At 39.6% G+C, this 22,348-nt stretch overlaps 1 protein-coding gene across 4 annotated transcripts in view; it reads left to right on the plus strand.

Moving 5' to 3' along the window:
• The window catches only part of LIMA1 (LIM domain and actin binding 1), a 114,249-nt gene that overhangs the window by 60,057 nt on the left and 31,844 nt on the right, over window positions 1-22,348 (plus strand). For 3 of the 4 annotated variants that reach the window (XM_066257864.1, XM_066257862.1, XM_066257863.1), the window contains exons 3-4: window positions 285-330; window positions 9,417-9,884. In XM_066257864.1, the coding sequence (XP_066113961.1) occupies window positions 285-330; window positions 9,417-9,884 (514 nt within the window). Of the gene's footprint in view, window positions 1-284; window positions 331-8,370; window positions 8,422-9,416; window positions 9,885-22,348 lie in introns of those variants that run through there. The other variant, XM_066257865.1, reaches the window with a different exon arrangement.

The following is a 22,348-nucleotide window of genomic DNA, read 5'->3' on the forward strand; positions in this document are numbered from 1 at the left end:
TGAGATTTAGAGAGGTTAGGTTAGGGGACTTGCCAGACATCATAGTTAATAAGTGATGAAACTGGAACTTACACCACAGACTTTCTGCTCTACCAAGTTGTTTCCCAGCATTTGGCCTCATCAATGGGAAGTGAGGGCTGTTCTGATTCTCTGCTTCTTCTAATAGAGTTGTTAAAGACAGTTGCTGTCAGAAATATGTTTGCAGAAGTAGTTTTCTTAAAGATTGAAATAGTAACAATATAAGTTTAATTTAAGGACATTCTCTTTTACTCCCCTCTCTGAAGGTATCAGAAAGCCGCTGAAGAAGCAAATGCAGAAAAGAGGAGAAATGTAAGTACTCAAAAGATCCGTGTGGGACTTGAGGAGCAGAGCCTGTGTGGCCCAGCCACCTGCAGCCTCAATGGGGCTTGGGTTGCATTTCAGCTGAGCCAGACATTTATGCCAACTGGTCTGATTTGTGAGCCGTTTGCTCAGAACTTGTCTGTTTGAACAACTTATTTCTTGAGCTGAGTGAAGGACAGAGGCCAGGTGCTTTGCCTGAGGTAGTAAAATGGCTTACTGCTTCTGCTTAAATTAGGATATAGGACTTCCAAGCTGCCATCCTTTTTTCCAAATCAAACAACCAGAATTTCTGTAGCTCTGCATTTAAATGGTAGCAGCTGTGCAGCTGTTGTCATCCTCGGGGTTCTTTGTTTAAAACAAACTTCTTGACCCATTCTAGTTAGCAAGTTTCTTAGCTGCAATAGTCATCAAAGGCTAAAACCTCAGAACAAGCTCTCTCTCTGCTCATACTCTTTCCCTGCCAGCTAACTTCCAGCTGGGCTGTATGCATGTATTTCTTTTGAAAGCTCACTTGATTTAATCTTACGAGGGGAAAAAATAAACCTCACATATTTGAGCAAGAATTCTTTAATTTGGCTAGCATTACAATAACATCCTCCTGGAAGCTTTCATACCCCCATTTAAATTAGTGTATTACACACCCCTGTCAATTTCTTATAAGGGGGTTAATGCTAAATAAGTCTTTAACTTAATTTTCCTGTAATTCATAAAATGGTTTCCCCGTGAGTGCATTGTAAGAAAAAGCAAACATTATGTCACTCAAACGCTAGTTTCTTTCCTTTAGTCTTTCTCTCTCTCTTTTCTGTTATTTCTCCCTCCCTCCCTCTCTTCCTTCCATCTTCATCCTTCCCTTCCTCTCTTTTTTCACTCATTCATTTAGCAAGTATTCACAGAGCACCTACTGTGTGCCAAGCCCTGTTTTAGGCATTCGTACAGACTACATCTGTGCCACCAGGGGGTTTACATTCTAGTGTGACAGAGATACTGTGTCAGGTGGTGATCAGAGCTATGAAATATATGTTTTAGGTAAGAGAGAAAGAGTGTATGGTGGTCAAGGAAAGCCTCTGATATTGAGACTTTTGAACAAAGATCTGAGGAGTTGAGCCAGGGAGAAGAATGACTCAGGCAGAGGATAAGTGCACAAGCAGATGCCCTGATGCAGAAACATTGTCCATGTATTTGGAAAATAGGAAGAGTAACGTGATGTAGGGTCATTTTGAAGACCTGGACTTTAACCCCAATTGAATGAAGACCTTTGGAGGGTTTACGTACAAAGGAGTGATGCGAGCTGATTTAAAATTTAAAAGGAGAGAGATTAGAACTACAATGGGCGAAGCATGGAGACCAATTATTAAACAATTGCAGTGATTTAGGCAAAAGATGATAATGAATTGGACTGGTGTAGAAACTATATAGTGATGAGAAGTGGTCAGGATTTATACTGAAGGTAAAGAGAATGAGAAGAATCAAGAATGGCAACAATGTGCCTGACCAGGCGGTGGCGCAGTGAATAGAGCGTCGGACTGGGATGCAGAGGACCCAGGTTCGAGACCCCGAGGTCGCCAGCTTGAGTGCAGGCTCATCTGGTTTGAGAAGAAACCCACCAGCTTGAACCCAAGGTCGCTGGCTCCAGCAAGGGGTTACTCGGTCTGCTGAAGGCCCGTGGTCAAGGCACATATGAGAAAGCAATCAATGAACAACTAAGGTGTTGCAACGCGCAATGAAAAAAAACTAATGATTGATGCTTCTCATCTCTCTCCGTTCCTGTCTAACTCTCTCTCTGTCTCTGTAAAAAAAAAAAAAAAAAAAAAAAAAAAGAATGGCAACAATGTTTTTGGACCAAACACCTGGGGAAATACCATTATTTAGATGGGGAAAACTTAGTAAAAGATTTAGAGGAAGAGAAATGTTAGAAGCTCATTTTTGGACATAATAAATATAAAAATTTTTACTAAGATATCTAAGTGAAGGCCCTGGCCAGGTAGGTAGGTCAGTTGGTTAGAGGGTTGTCCTACTACACCAAAGTTACTGGTTCGATCCCTGGTCAGGGCACATACAGAATCAACCAACAAATGCATAGATAAGTGATAACAAGTCAGTGTTTCCCTCTCTTTCTCTCTCTCTCTCTCTTTCTCTCTCTCTCTCTCTCCCTCTCTCCCTCCCTCCCTCCCTTGTTCTCTCCCTCCCTTCCTTCCTTTTTTCCCCTCTCTCTAGCTCTCAAAATAAAAAATAAAAAACTATATCTAAGTGGAGATGTCAAATAGGGACTTGGATGTACAAATTCAGAATTGGAAGAGATCCCCGCTAGGGATGAGATGAGATATGTATCAGAGTGTCAGTATTATTTAAAGTCATGAGATTACATAGGGAGTGAGTGTAGCTCAGAAAAGGTCCGAGGACTGAGCTCAAGGGCACCTTGGTATTTAAAGATTGGAGAGATAAGGAAGAACCAGCAAGGAAACTGAGAGAAAACAACTGGTGAAATAACAGTAAAAATAGAGTATATCAGAAGTCAAGTGAATAAAATGCTTTTAAAAGGACAGTTCTCAACAGAGTTAAACACGCCTATAGGCTGACAACTGACCACTGGATTTGGCAACATGAAGGTCATTGGTCATGTTGTGCTGTTTGGGAATGATAGGATAAAGGCTTGATTGGACTCTATTTAAGGCAGTAGAATGACAGAAGTTGACACCATGAGTATAGACCAGTGGTTCTCAAACTTTTTGAAGTCAGGGCACATTTAAAATCCTACAAATAATTGTATGCTCACTATATACAAATTTCTGAGAAATATGTTATAATAATTAAGTCAAATATTAAAGAAAAAAATATAAAGTCCAAGCGTGCTTTTATGGTAATTAAATAAAATAAATACAACAAAATTAAATTTATTCTGACATTAAAAAACATTTTTATGTTACATTTTTTGAGTTATACTTTTTAAAGTTCATAAAAAAGAGGGGTTAAAAAATAAAAAAACCACAAAAAAGTTATCTTTTTATATATATAGATGCATTCTTAATAAGATTTAGTAAATTTGGCAGGTCCTGGCATGAATGTATTAAGTTTTTTCATTCTTGTGTTTATGAGAAACATGAGCCTGATATGTCCTAGCATTTTCTTCAATGTTTAGGCATATATTTGAAAGGCAAACTCTCATTTCCTCGTCAGTACATTGAAGAATTCCTCTCTTTTTATTCTTAATTGTGTTGAGGGTAGACAATCCTAATTCACATAAATAGGATGTTGAAAATTGTAGTAAAATGTTCAAAGCTTTTTTAGATATTGCCACATATTCTTCTTTTATAGAAATCCAAAAGGTTTCAAGAGACAATTCCTTATGTTTAATCATCAATCCAAAACCCCCACCATACATATCATCTTAACTTTACACCAAACAAAGGATAGAAGAAACTTGCCTCCAGTCTTTAGCTGGGGAACATGGGGGGGGGGTAGTGTAAACAATCCAGCAGTTCAGCTTAACAGCCTTTTGCAAACTAAACAGGCAAGTGAGGTGGGGGTTTGGGCAGACTGTCAGCTTACAGCCAATTCCCCACACCTCTGTTCCCCAAAAATCTAAACTCCAAAAACCCTGTTGGTTTTTTGCTCCCCAACAGGCAAATACTTCTCTAGAATACCATAGGGCACACTTGGAAATCTTCTAGGGTGCACCAGTGCGCCCTGACGCATACTTTGAGAACCACTGGTATAGACAAATATTTATAGAGCATCTCTTCAGTAGCAGATGCTGAAGACACAAAGGAATAAGATGTGGTACCTGCCTTCAGGAACTTTTCAGAGTTTGGAAAATAGAATTTATATTATTAGTGTTATAAGTATCATATTAAAGAAATACAGGGTTGGAGTTTAATTTAGGAGACTCATAACCTGGGCTATGCGATGTCAAGGCAGGCTTCCCAGAAATGGTGCCTGACTGAGCCCAAAGGACAAATAGGAATTAGCTTTAAAGGGGAAGTAAAGAGCGACAGAGGAAGCAGAACATGCACATGATTAAGTTATAAGAGAACAGACATCTTTTATTTTTTTTAAGATTTTTTAAAATTGATTAATTTTAGAGAGAGTAAGGCTGGGGAGGAGTAGCATCAGTTTGTAGTCATTGCTTCTCATATGTGCCTTGACTGGGCAAGTCCAGAGTTTTGAACTAGCGACCTCAGCATTCCAGGTCAACTCTAGCCACAGCACCACTACAAGTCAGGCCTCTACAGTCACCTTTGACAGTTAAAAAGATAATTGCCACATTCACCAAGATGGAGAATTCAGGAAAAGAAATAGTAAAGGGTAAGGAATGAGGGGAGGAGAGGGAGACTTCAGCCTTAGACAAGAGTGAGTATTAGGTGCCTGTAAGGACTTCCAGGAGAACTAACTGGTAAAGAGAGCTATATGGCTAGAGTTATGGATTATGAGTCATCAACAGACAGCAGAGGTGAAACCAGATCAGCTACAGAGAATATGTACCATGAGCAAAGAAGAGGACCTAAGACAGAGCTTTGACAGACCCCACTATGGAAGGAACAGAGGAAGAGAAACCTATAAAGAAAACTGTGGAGTAGTCAGAGAAATGGAAAGAAATCTAGGAAAAGGGAGTATCCCATAAACCAGGAATAAAATGTTTGTCTTTTGTTTGTTTTTATTTTTCTGAAGTGAGAAGCAGGGAGGCAGATGGACAGACTCCCGCACACGCCCAACCAGGATCCACCTGGAATGCCCACTAGGAGGCGATGCTCTCCCCATCTGGGCCGTTGCTCCAATGCAACTGGAGCCATTCTAGTGCCTGAGGTGGAAGCCATGGAGCCATCCTCAGCACCGGGGCCAACTTTGCTCCAATGGAGCTTCGGCTGCAGGAGGGGAAGAGGGAGACAGAGAGAAAGCAGAGGGGGAAGGGTGGAGAAGCAGATGGGCGCTGAGCCAACTGGCCAGGGCCGCTATTTATTTTTTTTAACAAATGTTTTATTTTGAAATAAAATTGAATTTACAGTAGTGTTACTAAGATAGTACAAGGAGTTCTCATATACCTCCATCCACCCAACTCCCCTAATATTAACATCTTACATAACTATGGTACATTTATCAAAACTTGCATTAGGCCCTGGCTGGTGGCTTAGTGGATAGAGTGTCACCCAGTATATGGGTGTCCCAGGTTTGATTCCCAGTCAAAGCACACAAGAGAAGCAACCATCTGCTTCTCTGCTTCTCCCTCTCCCCCTTCTCTTTCTCTTCCCCTCTCTCAGCCAGTGGCTTGATTGGTTTAAGCGTCAGCCCCAGGCACTGAGGATAGATTGATTGATCCAAGCATCAGCTTCAGCAACTGAGGATAGCTCGGTACTCAAGCATCAGCCTCAGACAGGGATTGCCTGGTGGACTCCAGTCCAGGTGCATGGAGGAGTCTGTCTCTCTGGCTCCCCTCCTCTCATCTTAAACTCCCGCCCCCCCAAAAAAACCTTGAATTAACATTGGTGCAACATTATTAACTAAGCTACAAACTTTATACAGAGCTCACTAGTTTTTCCATTAATGACAGAGCATTGCTTTTAAGGTCCACTAGAATTGTAAGAAGTCTGAATTGTCTCATGAAGAACAAGAAGAAATATCCACATAAATTTGTAGAAGTGACTGACCAGGTGAAAGAATGCTTCAATGTTAAAGAAACATTTGGGAGCAAGTGGGTAAATTTGTTCCTTTAGCATACAGTGGGATAGCCTAAATTCCAAACAATTTACTACTCCTTTTGTCTTCCTCTTCCACTTACACCTAGGACACAGAAACAGAAACCATTAATACCACCACCTTCAGTTTTATTTTCACACTCCCTTCAAGCCTGGAATATGCCACTTCCTGAGATTTATGCTGTTTGGACACTTTTCTCCAAAATGACTGGCTCCCACTTTTCTGAGAAGTTCTCAGTCTAGGAATGTCTTCTTTTCTTGGAGGCTGTACATCCAGATGGTCCATGTTCCCAGTCCCACTGCTGTATCCTACCAAACATCCTCCTGCTTTTAATATGGCAATTCCTCTGCTGATTTCAACATTAAAGCTCATTTGACCAGCCTCTTCATTATACAGATGGGATAACTGAGCCCCAAAGAAAAGATGGGACTCATCTTAATTCCAAGTCACAATGCTCCTGCAGAAAGGATACTGTGTAGCATCTCCATGGTGTTCCTGATCTGGATTCAGGCAGCTAGTTATGGCCCAGAGGCAAATCTGCCAAGATTGTCAGCCTTGCTGGGTAGAATGAACAGCATGCTGGATGTCACTTTGAAGAAAGGTGGCTACCTGATAGTGCAGTGTCTTTGACTTTACTTTGTCTTATTCTAGGAAAACAATTGGGGAAAAGTTAAAACCTTGATACAAATGACATCAACTAGAATTTTGCCTTATTTTGTGTCCCACACCTTTACTGTAGAACAGTTGAGAGTAGAGAGAGAGAGAGAGAGAGTAGAAAAAACAGTAAAAGACTTTAACCCAAGTGCAGGACTTGGGAGATGTCTGGGTACAGTGGATGATCACCATTGTGCTAAACAGTAGGGAGGACCACCCATTTAATAATGATCACCACTTCCTGGGGGCCTATTTATGTCAAATACTATATTACATGCTTTAATAGAGTCTCATGTATTGATTCTCCGCAATAGAAATTAAGAAACTTACCCAAGTTCACTTGCCTGGAAGAAGCTGGATTGTATAAGTAATGCATGTTTATTGTAGAAAATACAGATAAAGAGAGGACAATATAAGTGAATCCTAAACCACTATCCAATGATAACCCAGCCTACCTCAGTCCAATACTCTTCTCACTGTGCTGCCCAAACTGCTTTTAGCTACCCTTTCTGTCCTGCACCTTCTTGAATCTCTCTTTTTCCCCCAGAAAGACTGTAACCTCTGTTTCTTCCCCATCTTTGTTCACCTCGGGTTAAGACCTGGACAACTGGCATGGCCTGGGAGGTGCTGCCAGGAATGACTTAAGGGTATGGGGCCTTTAATGCTGTCAGGCCACATACCCCTGCCCACCCCTTTTTACTCCCCACTCCAGCACTTTTGAACTTGTATCCTTGAGTGCTCCTTTTAATAAAAGAGCACATTTACTCCTCTTTAAAATGCCCCCTAAGTTCTTGTTTGGGACCCTGCTGGTATTCTATCACACATCGCTCTCTTCCTGGTCATCACAATTAAAGTAGAAATGACAATTTTCAAGCCACTTACAGTAACATCAAAATTATTTAATACTCTATAGAAGATTTTTTTTGTGATATGATGATGTATAATTTTGTTTTTACATTTATTTTATTACACAATGAATATATATTTATTATAAACAGAGAATACAAATGCCCCTAATCCATGATTCAAGGGTAACCCATTAATATCTTGATGTTTTTTCTCCCAGAATGCTTTTCTCTGCTTATATTTATAAATATATGTGTATATTATAAAATGGGATTGTGCTTGTTTTTTATGCTGTCTTATAATTTGCTTTTTTCCACTCAAAAATATCTTATGAATGAGCATCTCTCCATGCTAATAAATTTGTGTTGATCACATGATTTGCCTCTGAGAAAAGTAGTGTCCAGTTACCAAGGCAAAATGCCACTTTGATTCTCAGAGCTCCTGTTTGGGCCCAGCAAGGGCAAGGCAGGTAAAGTCAGAGACCCAGATGACTCATCCATTGTGCGGCAGGAGGTAGCACAGAGCCAAGAGTGCCGCTGGCAGTTAAGGTAGCATCAGCTTCCGGAGGTGTTTTTTAAATTCTCTTTTCCAACAAGAAAACGTTTCATGCTTCTTATATCTCTGACCCATACATACTTCCCCCAGTGAATTTTGTCAGCTAAGATTTAAACACAATATCAAGTAGTTCTGTAACTTTTGTTTTCAAGCCTTGGAGCTGCTTGGTGAAGTGGCTCTCAGAGTGTCTTCAGGAGAGTAATAGGGTGAGAGTCTTACTTCCCAATATAGCTGCTAATCCTGGTTAATTCCCCAAAGTCTTTAGTCCTTCCTGGGTTGCCTTTTCTTAGTTGAAAGGCCGGTGAGTGACAGACTACAGGAATGGAAGGCAAGAAGGTAGTATTGGAGTTTGTGGTTTGTTGTGAAGGTGGTGCTGCTCTATTTAGAAGTACTTTCAGAGTGCAGGTCATTGAATTTTATTTAAGCAAGCATGTTTCCTCTATTGTGAAACAACATTGACAGTTTCCAGGTTGTTTTCAATCTGTCTTATATGTTGAAATTAATTTCATTTTGACCCAGGTGAAAGTAAACTCCTCTTAGATGTTTAAATATCTCTTCTTCAATTGAGAGAGTGGGTGTTTGTATTTTCATATGACGCCTGGATATTTTTCAGCCAAAGGATCTGTAAATAGTGAATTTTCTGATAACTGAGAAATTACATACGAACAAGCATGTAGAGAAGAGCAGGAAAAAAGGAATTAGATCTTACATAAAAAATAAAATTTGACTGTTTATATGCATGTAAAGTATATCAGATATGATGAACTATCATTTATGCAAATATATGTAAAAGTCTGATGACTTCTTTAAATTTCTACACATAGTTTCAATCCTTGATACTACTATCCACAATTAACGTATTGTATAGTTTCAGCTATATTACATCTTTGTCTTTTAAAAGGGAAAAAAAGCAAGATTCGCCATGTAGTTTTGTGGCATATGACAAACTTTTATTAGTGCTTACTTACATTATTTAATGTACCTGGTATTTGCTTTTTCTTTCTCGTTTTCCCCATTAATCTTTGGATAAAAATCTCTTGTCTCCAATGTAACTGTCATTAGATCTGGGCTCTCCTTCTCATTTTGTCCTTATAAGGCTATCCTGTTTTATCACTTCCTGCTTCAGCTCCTGACTTTTTCTCTCTTCCCCTCTCCCTCTCCTGGGGTGGATGCTTTTTCTCCATGTGGCAGGGCTGTAACTGTTCGCAGCTGTCTGAAGCGCCAGTGGACCCGGAGCAGCTTGGAGTTTTAACTTTCATTTTACAAAGAACATCATGTTTGAATGTTTCAGCAGGCAAGTTCTAACTGGCACTTACATCTTGTTCTTCTAGAACGCTGAAAATCTCCCTCAGCACTTTAGAAGGGGAATCCTGACTGTGTTAAAGAAGAAGTGGGAGAACCCAGTGCTGGGAGCCAAGACTCTCACAGACTCTCCGAGAAACAGCAGCACCGAGGTCAGGCACAGAGGCGACCATCCTCCTGCCCAAGTGGTGAGCAGCTCTGCTTCTGGGGCCGAAGCTAACCGAGAGGAACGGGTTCACTCCAGACCTAGTCTTGGATCACCTGCCGACCCCCATATTCAGCATCCGTATCCCCACACTGAGGACGGTGAGCATCTAAAAGACCGCTCAACAGAAAGTAAAAAAATGGAAAATTGTCTAGCAGGAGAATCCAGGCATGAAATAGGAAAGCCTGAAATCAGTGAAAATACAGAAGCTTCAAACAAAATAGAGAAATATAATGTTCCGCTGAACAGGCTCAAGATGATGTTTGAGAAAGGCGAACCAACTCAAACCAAGGTAAGGATTGGGAAGGTTTAAAACTTGATAAAGCCAATTCCAGTAAACAAAGCTGGTTTTCTAATCCAGACAGTTTGAGTAGTGGCAAACATGTGGTCGGTCTGTCTTTTGAATCAATTTAAATGAGTTATTTAAAAATATCGAATTATTTGCATAGATGCTAAGATTTGTGAGTCTCCAACCCAATTTCATGTGAAATTAAGCCCACACCGGGCTTCAGGCTGATGTCTAGAAATGAAAAGAGTTTGATGCCAATTGGATTATGTGTTTTTGTACACTTGCCCTTTTAATTTGTCTTCCTGTGTCTTTTGTCATTTGTCCCTTGCGGGGTGGGGGGGGGGGGAGGAGGTGGAATTACTGCTGAATCCTTCTCTTGGACACAGCTGCAGGCTGAGTGTTAAGGCCGGAGTTTAACGTGAAGACTGAGGCTTAGTTGTCTCTGCTAGCTGAATCCCTTCTCTTCTTCTCAACTTCCTCATCTGTGCCTCCCAACAAATGTTTTATATCAGCTCAAATCCTCTCCCAGGAAAAATCAATGAAGATAGCCAGACTAGCTGTAGCCTTCAGGATTTTTGACTTGCAAATGCACAGGGTTGCATTTTCCTACAACTGCTAATGAAATTTGATCTTTAGTGTGGATTGCAGACCAGGTCCCCAGAGGGAATTACTTAACTAGAAAATGAGTTACATATGCTGATGACTTATAACACAATCCAGGGGCCGCAGAACTAGTAAATTTTTCCAGTTTTCTCATACTTTCCTGCATATCTGGCTTTGTACATGTGGATGGTTTGTTACAACAGTCATTATAATGAAATAAACAGATCTGATGGGAAATAAAGCCATTATTTACTTTAGATTCCATCTAGATGGGAAAGCTGAATTTTTTACGCTAAATATTTGGCCCAAATCCCTAGATTTGTGAAGTAATGGTATGTATAAAGCATTTTTCTGAGATAAAAAGTAGATAACTATCCTAATTCTCAACTACTTTTGGGGTGACTTCCCATAACTTATAGTTCCTGGAGCTTTCCTGCCTAGAAACATTCTTTTGAGTGTTTAGGGCTCATCTATTTGAGAATGTAACAAGAATATTTAAAGGTTTTCAAACCTAGAACCCTCTTCTGTGAATAAGTTTTAGCTCTATTTTAACACTGAAACTAGTTGGCAAGAGATGTAACCACAAAGTAGTTTTACGACATTTCTTAAATTCTCATCCCTCCCAACTTTGAGTCCTCTAGGCCTGCCAATTACCTCTCTCTTCTTTATGGTCTTAATAAAAAAAAAAAAAAAAATTATAATTTAAATGGGAAGAAGAATTTTAAATGGAAGAGGAAAATGTTAGAAATCCCAAATAGAGAGGAAGGGGCTTTGTTGGGACTCAATGCCCCATTGTGAGTCTCCTCCTCACAGACCCTGCTAAGGGGCAGGACAGCTGATGTCATGCCAGCACATACAATGTAGATTCAGTGCAAAAGGCTGGTGCATGTCAAAACTGGCCTAAGGTAGGAAATGACTGGGACTACAGCAAACAAAAATGCTGATTATGTGTAAGGATCTGGTGAGAGACTTTTTTTCCATAAATGCCTGGTGAGAGATGGGTCAGAACAAGCCTATCTCTTTGTGGCTGGTAAGAGTGGAGAAAAAACTCCTTGTGAAGAAAAGACTTGTGAGTCTCCAGCCCAATATCATAGCCACTGGACAGCTAACGGTCTGGGAAGATTGGGGCAGGGTGGGGAATGGTTGTCTTAAGATTGGACTTTTTTAAGTGCCTATTTAAACTTCCTGAATAAATAGTCATTTGTCACTTAATGGACTGCTTAGGAAGTATAATGCAAAGCAGCCCTTGACTGTATAGCTGTTTCTAAACAAGGGTTATTATCCATCTTGGAAACAGTATAGATTACTTTTAAAAGTTTTGTCTAGTACAGTATTTCAATAAAACTGTTAAAATTTTTGTCTACTTTAGGTCAAGGAATAACTAAAGTTTGAAAATAGGTTATGGTTATTGCTAACATGATTTCAGCTTTAAGTTGGATAAGTCTTTTAATCAGGAAGGTACATAATTAGATCTTTGGAAGGAAGTTCTGAGAAATATAGAAAGGGCACTAGAAATCCTTTTAGGAGCAAGAATATACAAATAAGAATGTATACTTCAAGGCTAACAAATTAGTACCTCAGTGAGAAATGAATATATTGGGTATATACTGTGTGAATCTTTGGTACCTTGAATTTTAGAGAACTGGACTGAATCTCAACTAACTAGCTGAGCAGGGTCAGGGAGCACATAGATAATGGAAATACACAGTCTAATGGCATGTCCTCCTAAATCTTTTTATCAGAGTTATTTACAGGAGACAAAGTCAACTGGCTTGAGTTTTACTTTTCTTAGTCTCTCTTGCTCCCTTTTGTTCTTAGAGAGTTTCTGTTCTTGTCCACTCTACTTTTCTTCCTGATCTTTTATCTGCCCTGCTGTTTTTGTTGCTGTTTTTTCCTCCCTGTGTAATCTCATCTCTTTCCATGACTCCAAGAGATGAATCCCCAAACTAGATTCAAATTCTGAACTTTTTTTTTTTTTTTGACAGAGACAGAGAGAGTCAGAGAGAGGGACAGATAGGGACAGACAGACAGGAAGGGAGAGAGATGAGAAACATCAATTCTTTGTTGCATCACCTTAGCTGTTCACTAATTGCTTTCTCATATGTGCCTTGACCTGGGGGCTACAGCAGAGTGAGTGATCCCGTGCTCAAGCCAGTGACCTTTGGACTTAAGCTAGCAACTATGGGGTCATGTCTATGATCCTGCGCTCAAGCTGGTGAGCCTGTGCTTAAGCCAGATGAGCCCGCGCTGGCAACCTCAGGGTTTCGAACCTGGGTCCTCCGCATCCCTGTCCGATGCTGTATCCACTGCACCACTGCCTGGTGAGACTCAACTTCTGAACTCTTAACCCAAGCTTAAGCCTTATATTTCTGGTTGTTTGCTATCACACATCCCTCTGTGAATATCCCTTAACCACTCCAAGAATGCTAAGGAAATGTCATTATCTTTCCAACTAAAGCCTGCTTTACTCGTGGTGTCCCTTAATGTATCACTATTTATGAAATTTTCTAGTCTGTAAAGCTGGGATTAGTTCCTTCTCTGTCTGCCTCCTCTTCACTGTCACTTACTAAGTCATGTAAGTAAGTCTGCCCTCTATGCATTTCTAAAGTATGGGCCATTCTGTCCAATCCCATAGTCTTGCTACAGCTTCCCCCATTGGCCTCTGATTTTGTTCTTTCCATGCTGCCTCCACACTGTCACTATTTATTTTTCTAAATATAGTTGTAAAATATGTTACTCTCTTGATCAGAAGCTTTTGATACCTCAAAATTAATCCATATTTAACATTTGCGTTTCCATAATCTGAACTCAATTTACCTTTCCAGTATCATAGCCAAACGTATACTCAAACCCTGGATTATTCTTCATTCTCTAAATTATTTATGCCTATCCTCCAATTGCTGCCTTTTAAAATTTTACTCCTCAAGGTCTATCAAGACTATGAGGCCTTACCTAGTTTCTCCCAAATAAATTAATCCTTCTCACTCTGTTATAGACTTTCCTTTTTATTACTCTTTGGGCATTTACATTATGCCTTCTTTAATAGTCATATATCAATGTATGTACTTCCCAGTCTTTAATTTCTTTCAAAGTGATGATGTTTTCCTTCCCTAGTGGTCAGCACAATGATTTGGCTCTTCATGTTTATTGAATAAAAGGAAGAAAGGAAACTTAGAACTCAATTTATAATATTGAGAATCAATTAAAGGCTATTTCTCACTTATTCTCTATCTTTGGTGGATAGTTTATTAAGTTAGACGGTTTAGTTGGAGATGATGATTCTAATTCTGATGAGCAAATGAGTGATGGATGGATGTAATCTATCATTATTACTAGGAAAAAGAAACCCTGTAGTGACATACACTGTGGTTTAGCATTCCTAAATTCATGTTTATATTGATCTCTGTTTTACATAGCTTAGGTAACTATTATGGGCATTCTTTTATTTATTTATTTTTTTATTATTATTTTTTTGTATTTTTCTGAAGTTGGAAATGGGGAGGCAGTCAGACAGACTCCCACATGCGCCCGACCGGGATCCACCCGGCATGCCTACCAGGGGATGATGCTCTGCCCATCTGGGGCATTGCTCTGTTGCAACCAGGGCCATTCTAGCACCTGAGGCAGAGGCCATGGAGCCATCCTCAGCGCCTGGGCCAACTTTGCTCCAATGGAGCTTTGGCTGCGGGAGGGGAAGAGAGAGACAGAGAGGAAGGAGAGGGGGAGGTGGAGAAGCAGATGGGCGTTTCTCCTGTGTGCCCTGGCCGGGAATTGAACCCGGGACTCCTGCCCTCCAGGCTGACGCTCTACCATTGAGCCAACCAGCCAGGGCCCGCATCTTTTTATTTAAAAGATAGCTGATCAGCTAGTTACTACCAATGTTTAGTTATTATCATATTGACATTTAAATCCATAATCTTTAGAAGCCAGGATGAAGTTATTCAAATATTAAATACTTCTTCCATGCCTAGGAATAATCAAGCAAGGTAAGGAGCATGTGACAAGTTCTTCAAGTCTCAGGGTTTTCTGTTTGGTTTCTAACATATATATTTCATTCACACAAATCACTGGACAGGAGAATAAAGACCAAATAGTATATTTCCACCTTCATAACATACTTAAATTATCATCTTTTGCTTGGGTCAAGACTGAACCAATTAGGTACAATGCAAGAAAATAAGGCTGGAATATGGATATCCCTTGATTCTTTTACACAGGTGCTCACTACTGCTTCTTCCATGCAGTGTTTCCATCTTCTAAGGAATTAGATAAAGGAGAGAAAAGGAAAGAATGCCTCCTCACAGAAAAATCCCTGTATTCTAAAATACATAAAAGCACATTGTTCACTCTTGGGAAACTAACCAAGAATCAGAGGCAGGAATGATAAGGCAATGATAAGTGAATAGAATTAAAATTATTGCCTGACCAGGCAGTGGCACAGTGGATAGAGCATTGGCCTGGGATGCAGAGGACCCAGGTTCAAATCCCCGGGTTGCTGGCTTGAGTGTGGGCTCACCAGCTTGAGCATGGGGTTGCTGGCTTGAGTGGGGATCATAGACAAGACCCCATGATTGCTGGTTTGAAGTCCAAGGTTGCTGGCTTGAGCAAGGGGTCACTGGCTCTGCTGAAGCCCCCCAGATAAGGCAAGTAATAGAAAGCAATCAACGAACAACTAAGGTGCTACAATGAAGAATTGATGCTTCTCATCTCTCTCCCTTCCTATCTCTGTCTGTCCCAATCTGTCCCTCTCTCTGTCTCTCTCACTAAAAAACAAAACAAAACAATTTTTTCTTTTTCCTTTTTCCCCTATTTTATTCATGGTGTGTATATATATACAAATATGTGTGTGTGTGTATGTGTGTAAGTATATATATGTGGGTTTTTTTGTGACAGAGATAGAGAGACAGCAAGAGGGACAGATGGGGACAGATAGACAGGAAGGGAGAGAGATGAGAAGCATCAATTCTTCATTGCAGCTCCTTAGTTGTTCATTGATTGCTTTCTCATATGTGCCTTGACCAGGGGCTCCAGCAGAGCGAGTGACCCCTTGCTCAAACCAGTGACCTTGGTCTCAAGCTAGCAACCTTGGGTTTCAAGCCAGCGACCTTTGGGCTTAAGCTAGCAACCATGGGGTCATGTCTATGATCCAACGCTCAAGCCAGCGATCTAGCACTCAAGCCTGGTGACCCTATGCTTAAGCTGACAACCTCGGGTTTCAAACCTGGGTCCTCCGCATCCCAAGTCAACACTCTATCCACTGTGCCACCGCCTGGTCAGGCTATGATATATTTTTATGCTTCTAATTAGTTATATTTTAATTGTGTTAACTTGTTTTATATTATAAAGGTAAAACAGTACATTCAGCTAAAATAGATGTAATAGATGTATCTGAAATAAAAATGAAAGTTTCCCTGTCCCATCCCTTTTTCACTTCTTTGCAACTTCTCTCCTCTTACCATCACAATCATTATATTTATATAAATGACTAGCATCAAAACACCAACAAAAACTTCACTTGTTAATATGAGAGTACAACCATCCTTCTTCAAACAGTCCAACATTTTTGTGGTTTTTCTTCTTGTAAGTTCCTGGAAGTGACACTTGGTATTTCGTTTAGCTTTAAATAACACCAGTACATAACAATGTGTATGTGTTGGTGTAGTGGAGCAAGCCCTTGAGAAAAGAAGGAAACTATGCTGAAGTCTGATCTGTATCAACAGATATTTTATCCATAGCCAACGAATCTAATAATCTACATTAAAGAAACAATTTATATTTGCCTTCTTGAAGAATAGGTAGGTGTCCATAGGGAATCTCTACATTGTTATAAAATTATCCATAACATTTTATTTTTTCCTCATGGTTAATAACTGCATGTTCCCTTATCCACTTAATGTTATATTAATAAGATTTTTCTTCTACTTTATTAATGTCTCAAGTAAATTATTGGGAATTAATTTTCAATAAAAATACAATTCTGAGGATATTAGTAATTGGTATTAATTGCATATTTTTAAATCATAATTCTAAGATGGGCTTAGGGAGGAAAGGGATTTGAGTAACTGTCAACATTACTGGTCATCCTAATGTAGAGAGTACATCTTTAATTTGCTTATCAGAGAATTACAAATCTTAAATTGACCCAGCATTACACATCCATTAGCTACATTGCTAGTGCTTTAAATATGGATGACTGGTTTTGTTAAATAAACATAAGAATTATCTTTATCAATACCTTCTTTCTTGTATATCCTATTAAAACTAAATTTTTGCTGATTTATTATATTCACCTATAGTTTATAGCTTCTTCTATGATTTCAAATGTAAATAAGAAGATTTCTCTCTACAGTGGATCATTTCTCCTAAAGACCTCATACCAGATTAAATAAGTTTCATTTCCCCCTAATTAGTAACTCTCAGTAACTGATCTTTTCTGGTAAGATAATAATGGATCCAGGAATAAAGGTGCCAATCAAGGAATTATGATCTTTCTCACTGCTTGTTGCCCCAAATCGCTGTCCTTGATATGCCAACAGGAGACCAGTCATCTCTTTTCTGCTTACTTTCATGCCAACTAACCACTTAACTGGTTTCTAACTGGTTTCATTACAATAAAACATGTGGAAAGATAGAGGACTGGAACACTCTCTAAGCAATATGGCTACATTAGATTTTGGAGGGGACAGAAAGATATAATTTACCACCCAAATATCACCAACTTTGTCTTCTTGCTTTTGGACTCAACCTTGGGTTAAACAACATGGGTATGTATCCAGATGACTGCATTAATCATTCCCTCTAGCCTTCTAACTTATTAATGAGTTATGACTGAGAAATCCCTCTGAAGATTGATGACATAGCCTGTCTAGGTGGTGGCCCAGTGGATAGAGCATCAATCTGGGATGCTGAGGACCCAGGTTCAAAACCCCGAGGTTGCCAGATAGAGCATGGGATCATACACATGACCTCATAGTTGCTGGCTTGAGGCCAAAGGTCACTGGCTTGAAGCCCAAGGTCTCTGGCTTGAGCAAGGGGTCACTGGCTCAGATAGAGGGTCAAGGCACCTATGAGAAAGCAATCAGTAAACAACTAAAGTGACGCAACTACAAGTTGATTCTTATCTCTCTCCTTTCCTGTCTCTCTATCGCTTGCTCAGTAAAAAAATAAAATAAAAAAGATTGTTGACATAAATCCCAGAACTATAAGGGACTATAAGAGGTTTTTAATCCAGCTCACTGCTCTCAGGCAGATAAGATATTAAAACTCATATTTTATAGATGGAAACATCCAAGGTCAGAATTAGCTGATATACCCAATGTCATGTGGCTAATTAATATTAGAACAAAGACTGAAATTGTGTAGTACCGTTTTTTGCCATATAATACTATCTTCATGAATAATATAATAACTGTTTGTTGGATAAAAGCAACTGGCAATGGCCTAACATATCTTTGAAATATAAGGAAACCGGAAAAAATTAAAACATAAACAGCTGTATTTTCAGAGAATATCTCTCGCTTTTCTTTTCCCACATTTTAAAGTCTTTTAACTGAAGAAAAAAACGGCAGTAAAGAGAAGAAATACATTGTAATACAGCACATTTGTACCAAACTCTTGAGTTAGAAGCTTATGGGCTTGGGAAGTTTGTTTTTCTTGTGTAAATGAAATAGTCATCTGAACAATCTCTCTCTTTCTCTTTCTCTCACATACACACACAGAGACACATACACATGCACACACGGAGTAAATCAGAAGGGAGAAGGAAAAGCCAAGTAAACCGGAAAAAAATTACTTTCATCAGTTGTACACAATGATATCCTTATCATTGCATTAATGATTTTTACATGTTTTGGTCACTGTGTTCTCACAGTTTTGTGTGCTTTTATCTTTTGTTTGACCTTTTTAATATAGAGCTTTCTACATTATATATTTTCTATGTATCTTTCTACATTATGTAGTTATTCTTTTATGGCAATGTAGTATTTTATTATACTGTTTAATCATTCCTTAGTAATTAGGTTCTTTTTTAGCCTAATAAAAAAGCTCTAAGCATCTTGGTGGAAACATTTTGTATTTAGTTATTTGGTATGGAAGGCTATATTACTAAAGTAATGTTATCGGTCAAAATATAATAATTTATTAAACGTTCTTGTTACATATTTTCAACTTGTTTTCAAAGAGTATACTATTTTATAATACCATTAGCACAGTCTAAGGACATAGTTAATTCTTCAACACCTCATCAGCATTTGGTTTTATCATTTTTATCTGTTTATATTAATTTAATAAATATGAAGTATTACCTCTCCTTTTTTTAATTTTTTCCCTAATTGTGAAAGTAACACAGAATTTTTGTAGAATGCTTAGAAATACAGAAAAAGTAGAGAACTCCCACCACTGGAGAGCAGTGCTCCTTCTATCTATGTTGTTTTACTTAAATGAGGTCTGATTTTTCTAAGAGGGTCCCTGGAGAAGAAAATGCTTATCTCCCAATACTTTGAGAAATTAAGGCCAGGATTTGTCTACACCAGGAGTCCCCAAACTTTTTATACAGGGGACCAGTTCACTGTCCCTCAGACCATTGGAGGGCCGGACTATAAAAAAACTATGAACAAATCCCTATGCACACTGCACATATCTTATTTTAAAGTAAAAAAACAAAACAGGAACAAATACAATATTTAAAATAAAGAACAAGTAAATTTAAATAAACAAACTGACCAGTATTTCAATGAGAACTATGGGCCTGCTTTTGGCTAATGAGATGGTCAATGTGCTCCTCTCACTGACCACCAATGAAAGAGGTGCCCCTTCCAGAAGTGCAGCGGGGCCGGATAAATGGCCTCGGGGGGCTGCATGTGGCCCACAGGCCGTAGTTTGGGGACCTCTGATCTACACCTTATGATACCTATGCATAGTTCAGCAAAGTCTCAATTTTTTCCTAAAAGTTATCGTTCTTTTATCCTTAACTTTGCAGGGATGAGAATCTACAGGAAGGTCAAAGTTGAAAGGTTGAAGGAAGTGGCTGAGAGAGGTAGGGGCCTCTCAGTAAATTAAAATTTACAAATCAACTTTTAAAGAAAATTTTTTCTGTAAATTGGGGTACAGGGGGCAGAAAATCTGCTTTTTAAAAAAATTTATTCATTTTAGAGAGAGAAGGGGGAAGGAACAGGAAGAATCAACTCCCCCACACGTGCCTTGACCAGGCAAGCCCAGGGTTTCAAACCCACAACCTTAGCGCTCCAAGTAAATGCTTTATTCACTGAGTCAGCACAGGTCAGGCCGAAATCCTTTTTACTTGACATTTGAGATCTAACTTATTTTATTTCCTTAAAAAATTTTTCCAGAGAAAAGAAATTCTATGGACTACTGCTAAAAGCCCCAAACTCTTATTCTTTTTTTTCTTTTTTTTTTTTTTTTAATTTTTCTGAAGCTGGAAACGGGGAGAGACAGTCAGACAGACTCCCACATGCGCCCGACCGGGATCCACCCAGCACGCCCACCAGGGGTGATGCTCTGCCCACCAGGGGGCGATGCTCTGCCCCTCCGGGGCGTCGCTCTGCCTCGACCAGAGCCACTCTAGCGCCTGGGGCAGAGGCCAAGGAGCCATCCCCAGCGCCCAGGCCATCTTTGCTCCAATGGAGCCGTGGCTGCGGGAGGGGAAGAGAGAGACAGAGAGGAAGGAGGGGGGGGGGGGAGTGGAGAAGCAAATGGGCGCTTCTCCTATGTGCCCTGGCCGGGAATCGAACCCGGGTCCCCCGCACGCCAGGCCAACGCTCTACCGCTGAGCCAACCAGCCAGGGCCCCCAAACTCTTATTCTGTTATTTGTACATGTCATTGTGTTTATGGATTCACAGAGAATGTGTAAGGGGATGTTCACAGTAAACAGTTACCGTAGCCGACTGATAGGAAAGGAGGATGTGTGCAATGGGTCAATCAGTAGGAAATTCCAGAAAGTCTTAAAAAAGATCTTTTCTCCCTTTTCTTAACAAATTATGACGATTAAGGCTCCCAGAGTAACAGCTAAGTAACAAGGGTTGGAATGCAGTAAGAATGTTACAGAAGGATATTTTAGTATCAGAATTCCTGTTGTTTTTTTCTTTCTGTGCTCTTCTACTTCCTTGAGAAATGTTGGAGGAAACCCCTCCTTCTTCCTGGACTTCAGATTACCACTTACAAAATGAGGATCATAAAATTCATAGTAAATGCATTTGCGATCTTATTCCTCTGGATATTTGAGTAGTTTGAGGTGAAAAGGTATTTTAAAAATGCTAGCGCTTCAGCTGGGATCTCATTAAAAGTCCTCTCAGAGCTGTATTCCTCCTCAGAACCAGTGTCAGTATAACTGATTTCTAGACTTTTTTTCTCTTTCTATTTTTCTCTAAGACCAAATAGTTTTACACATTCACTTTTTCATTGCTTGAAAGAAGATAATTCAGCCTGGCCTGTGGTGGCAAAGTGGATAAAGCATTGACCTGGAATGCCGAGGTCACCATTTGAAACCCTGGGCTTGCCCGGTCAAGGCACATAAGGCAAGCAATGAACAACTAAAGTGAAGCAACTATGAGTTGATACTTCTTGCTCCCCCACCTCTCTCCTCTCTCTGTAAAATCAATAAATAAAATCTTTAAGAAAAGATAAAAATAAAATATAAAAGAAAGAAGATAATTCAGAGTATTGATATCCTCATGAACCAGAAGGCTTTTCTTTTTTCTAGTGACTATTTAGCCCAAAGATTTAAATGAAAAACTAGCAAAGGGGAATTTTATGCATCTTAAACCAAAGAAACTCTCTTCCCTGGACAGGACATATATTCTGGTGCTAAATAATCTTGCTCCTAGTAACACCAGTGCAGGGTCTTCCCACATGGCTATAGCTACAGAAAGAAAACTGAATTCTCAGCATGTTATGACATGTCACACATACTCTTTGAATTGTATTTGAACTTTACCTTTGACAGGATGTAAGTATTTGAAATATTGCTCTATATTAAGAATGCAGAACCTGGCCGGGTAACTCAGTTGGTTTGAGCATCATCCTGACATGCAGAGGTTGTGGGTTCGATCACTAGTCAGGGAACATGTAAGCGCTAAACAATGACATCATGAATAAGTGGAATAACAAATCAATGTTTGTCTTTCTCTCTCTAAAAATTAGTAAATTAAAAATAAAAAGCAGCCTGACCAGGCGGTGGCGCAGTGGATAGAGCGTTGGACTGGGATGCAGAGGACCCAGGTTCGAGACCCCGAGGTCGCCAGCTTGAGCGCAGGCTCATCTGGTTTGAGCAAAAAGCCCACCAGCTTGAACCCAAGGTCGCTGGGTCCAGCAAGGGGTTACTCGGTCTGCTGAAGGCCCACGGTCAAAGCACATATGAGAAAGCAATCAATGAACAACTAAGGTGTTGCAATGCGCAATGAAAAACTAATGATTGATGCTTCTCATTTCTCTACGTTCCTGTCTGTCTGTCCCTGTCTATCCTTCTCTCTGACTCACTCTCTGTCTCTGTAAAAAAAAATAATAATAAAAAAAAATAAAATAAAATAAAAAGCAGAACCTGTTCCCTTTCAGATTAAAAAAAAAAAGGTGAGGGGATATTTTCAGGCTTTCTGTCTTTTTGAGCCCTGAAAATTATAACAAGAAATGTTTTGAAACAAAAAAAATGTGGATGGGAAGGTATCCTGTCAAATTTATCTTTTTGCTTTGGCGAGTGATCTTCATTACCAGATTGGGGGCTCCTCCCAGAGCAAGAGTATGTTGCATCCTGTGAGTCACATAGATGTGATTAATGGTGCAGCTGACCTGAGTATAATGTGGCAAGGTTAGAATTGCTACAGATGAACTTGGTTTTTATTAAAAATAAATT

This window comes from Saccopteryx bilineata, chromosome 2 (assembly GCF_036850765.1).
Source record: "Saccopteryx bilineata isolate mSacBil1 chromosome 2, mSacBil1_pri_phased_curated, whole genome shotgun sequence".
In the NCBI taxonomy this organism is placed as follows: Eukaryota; Metazoa; Chordata; class Mammalia; order Chiroptera; family Emballonuridae; genus Saccopteryx; species Saccopteryx bilineata.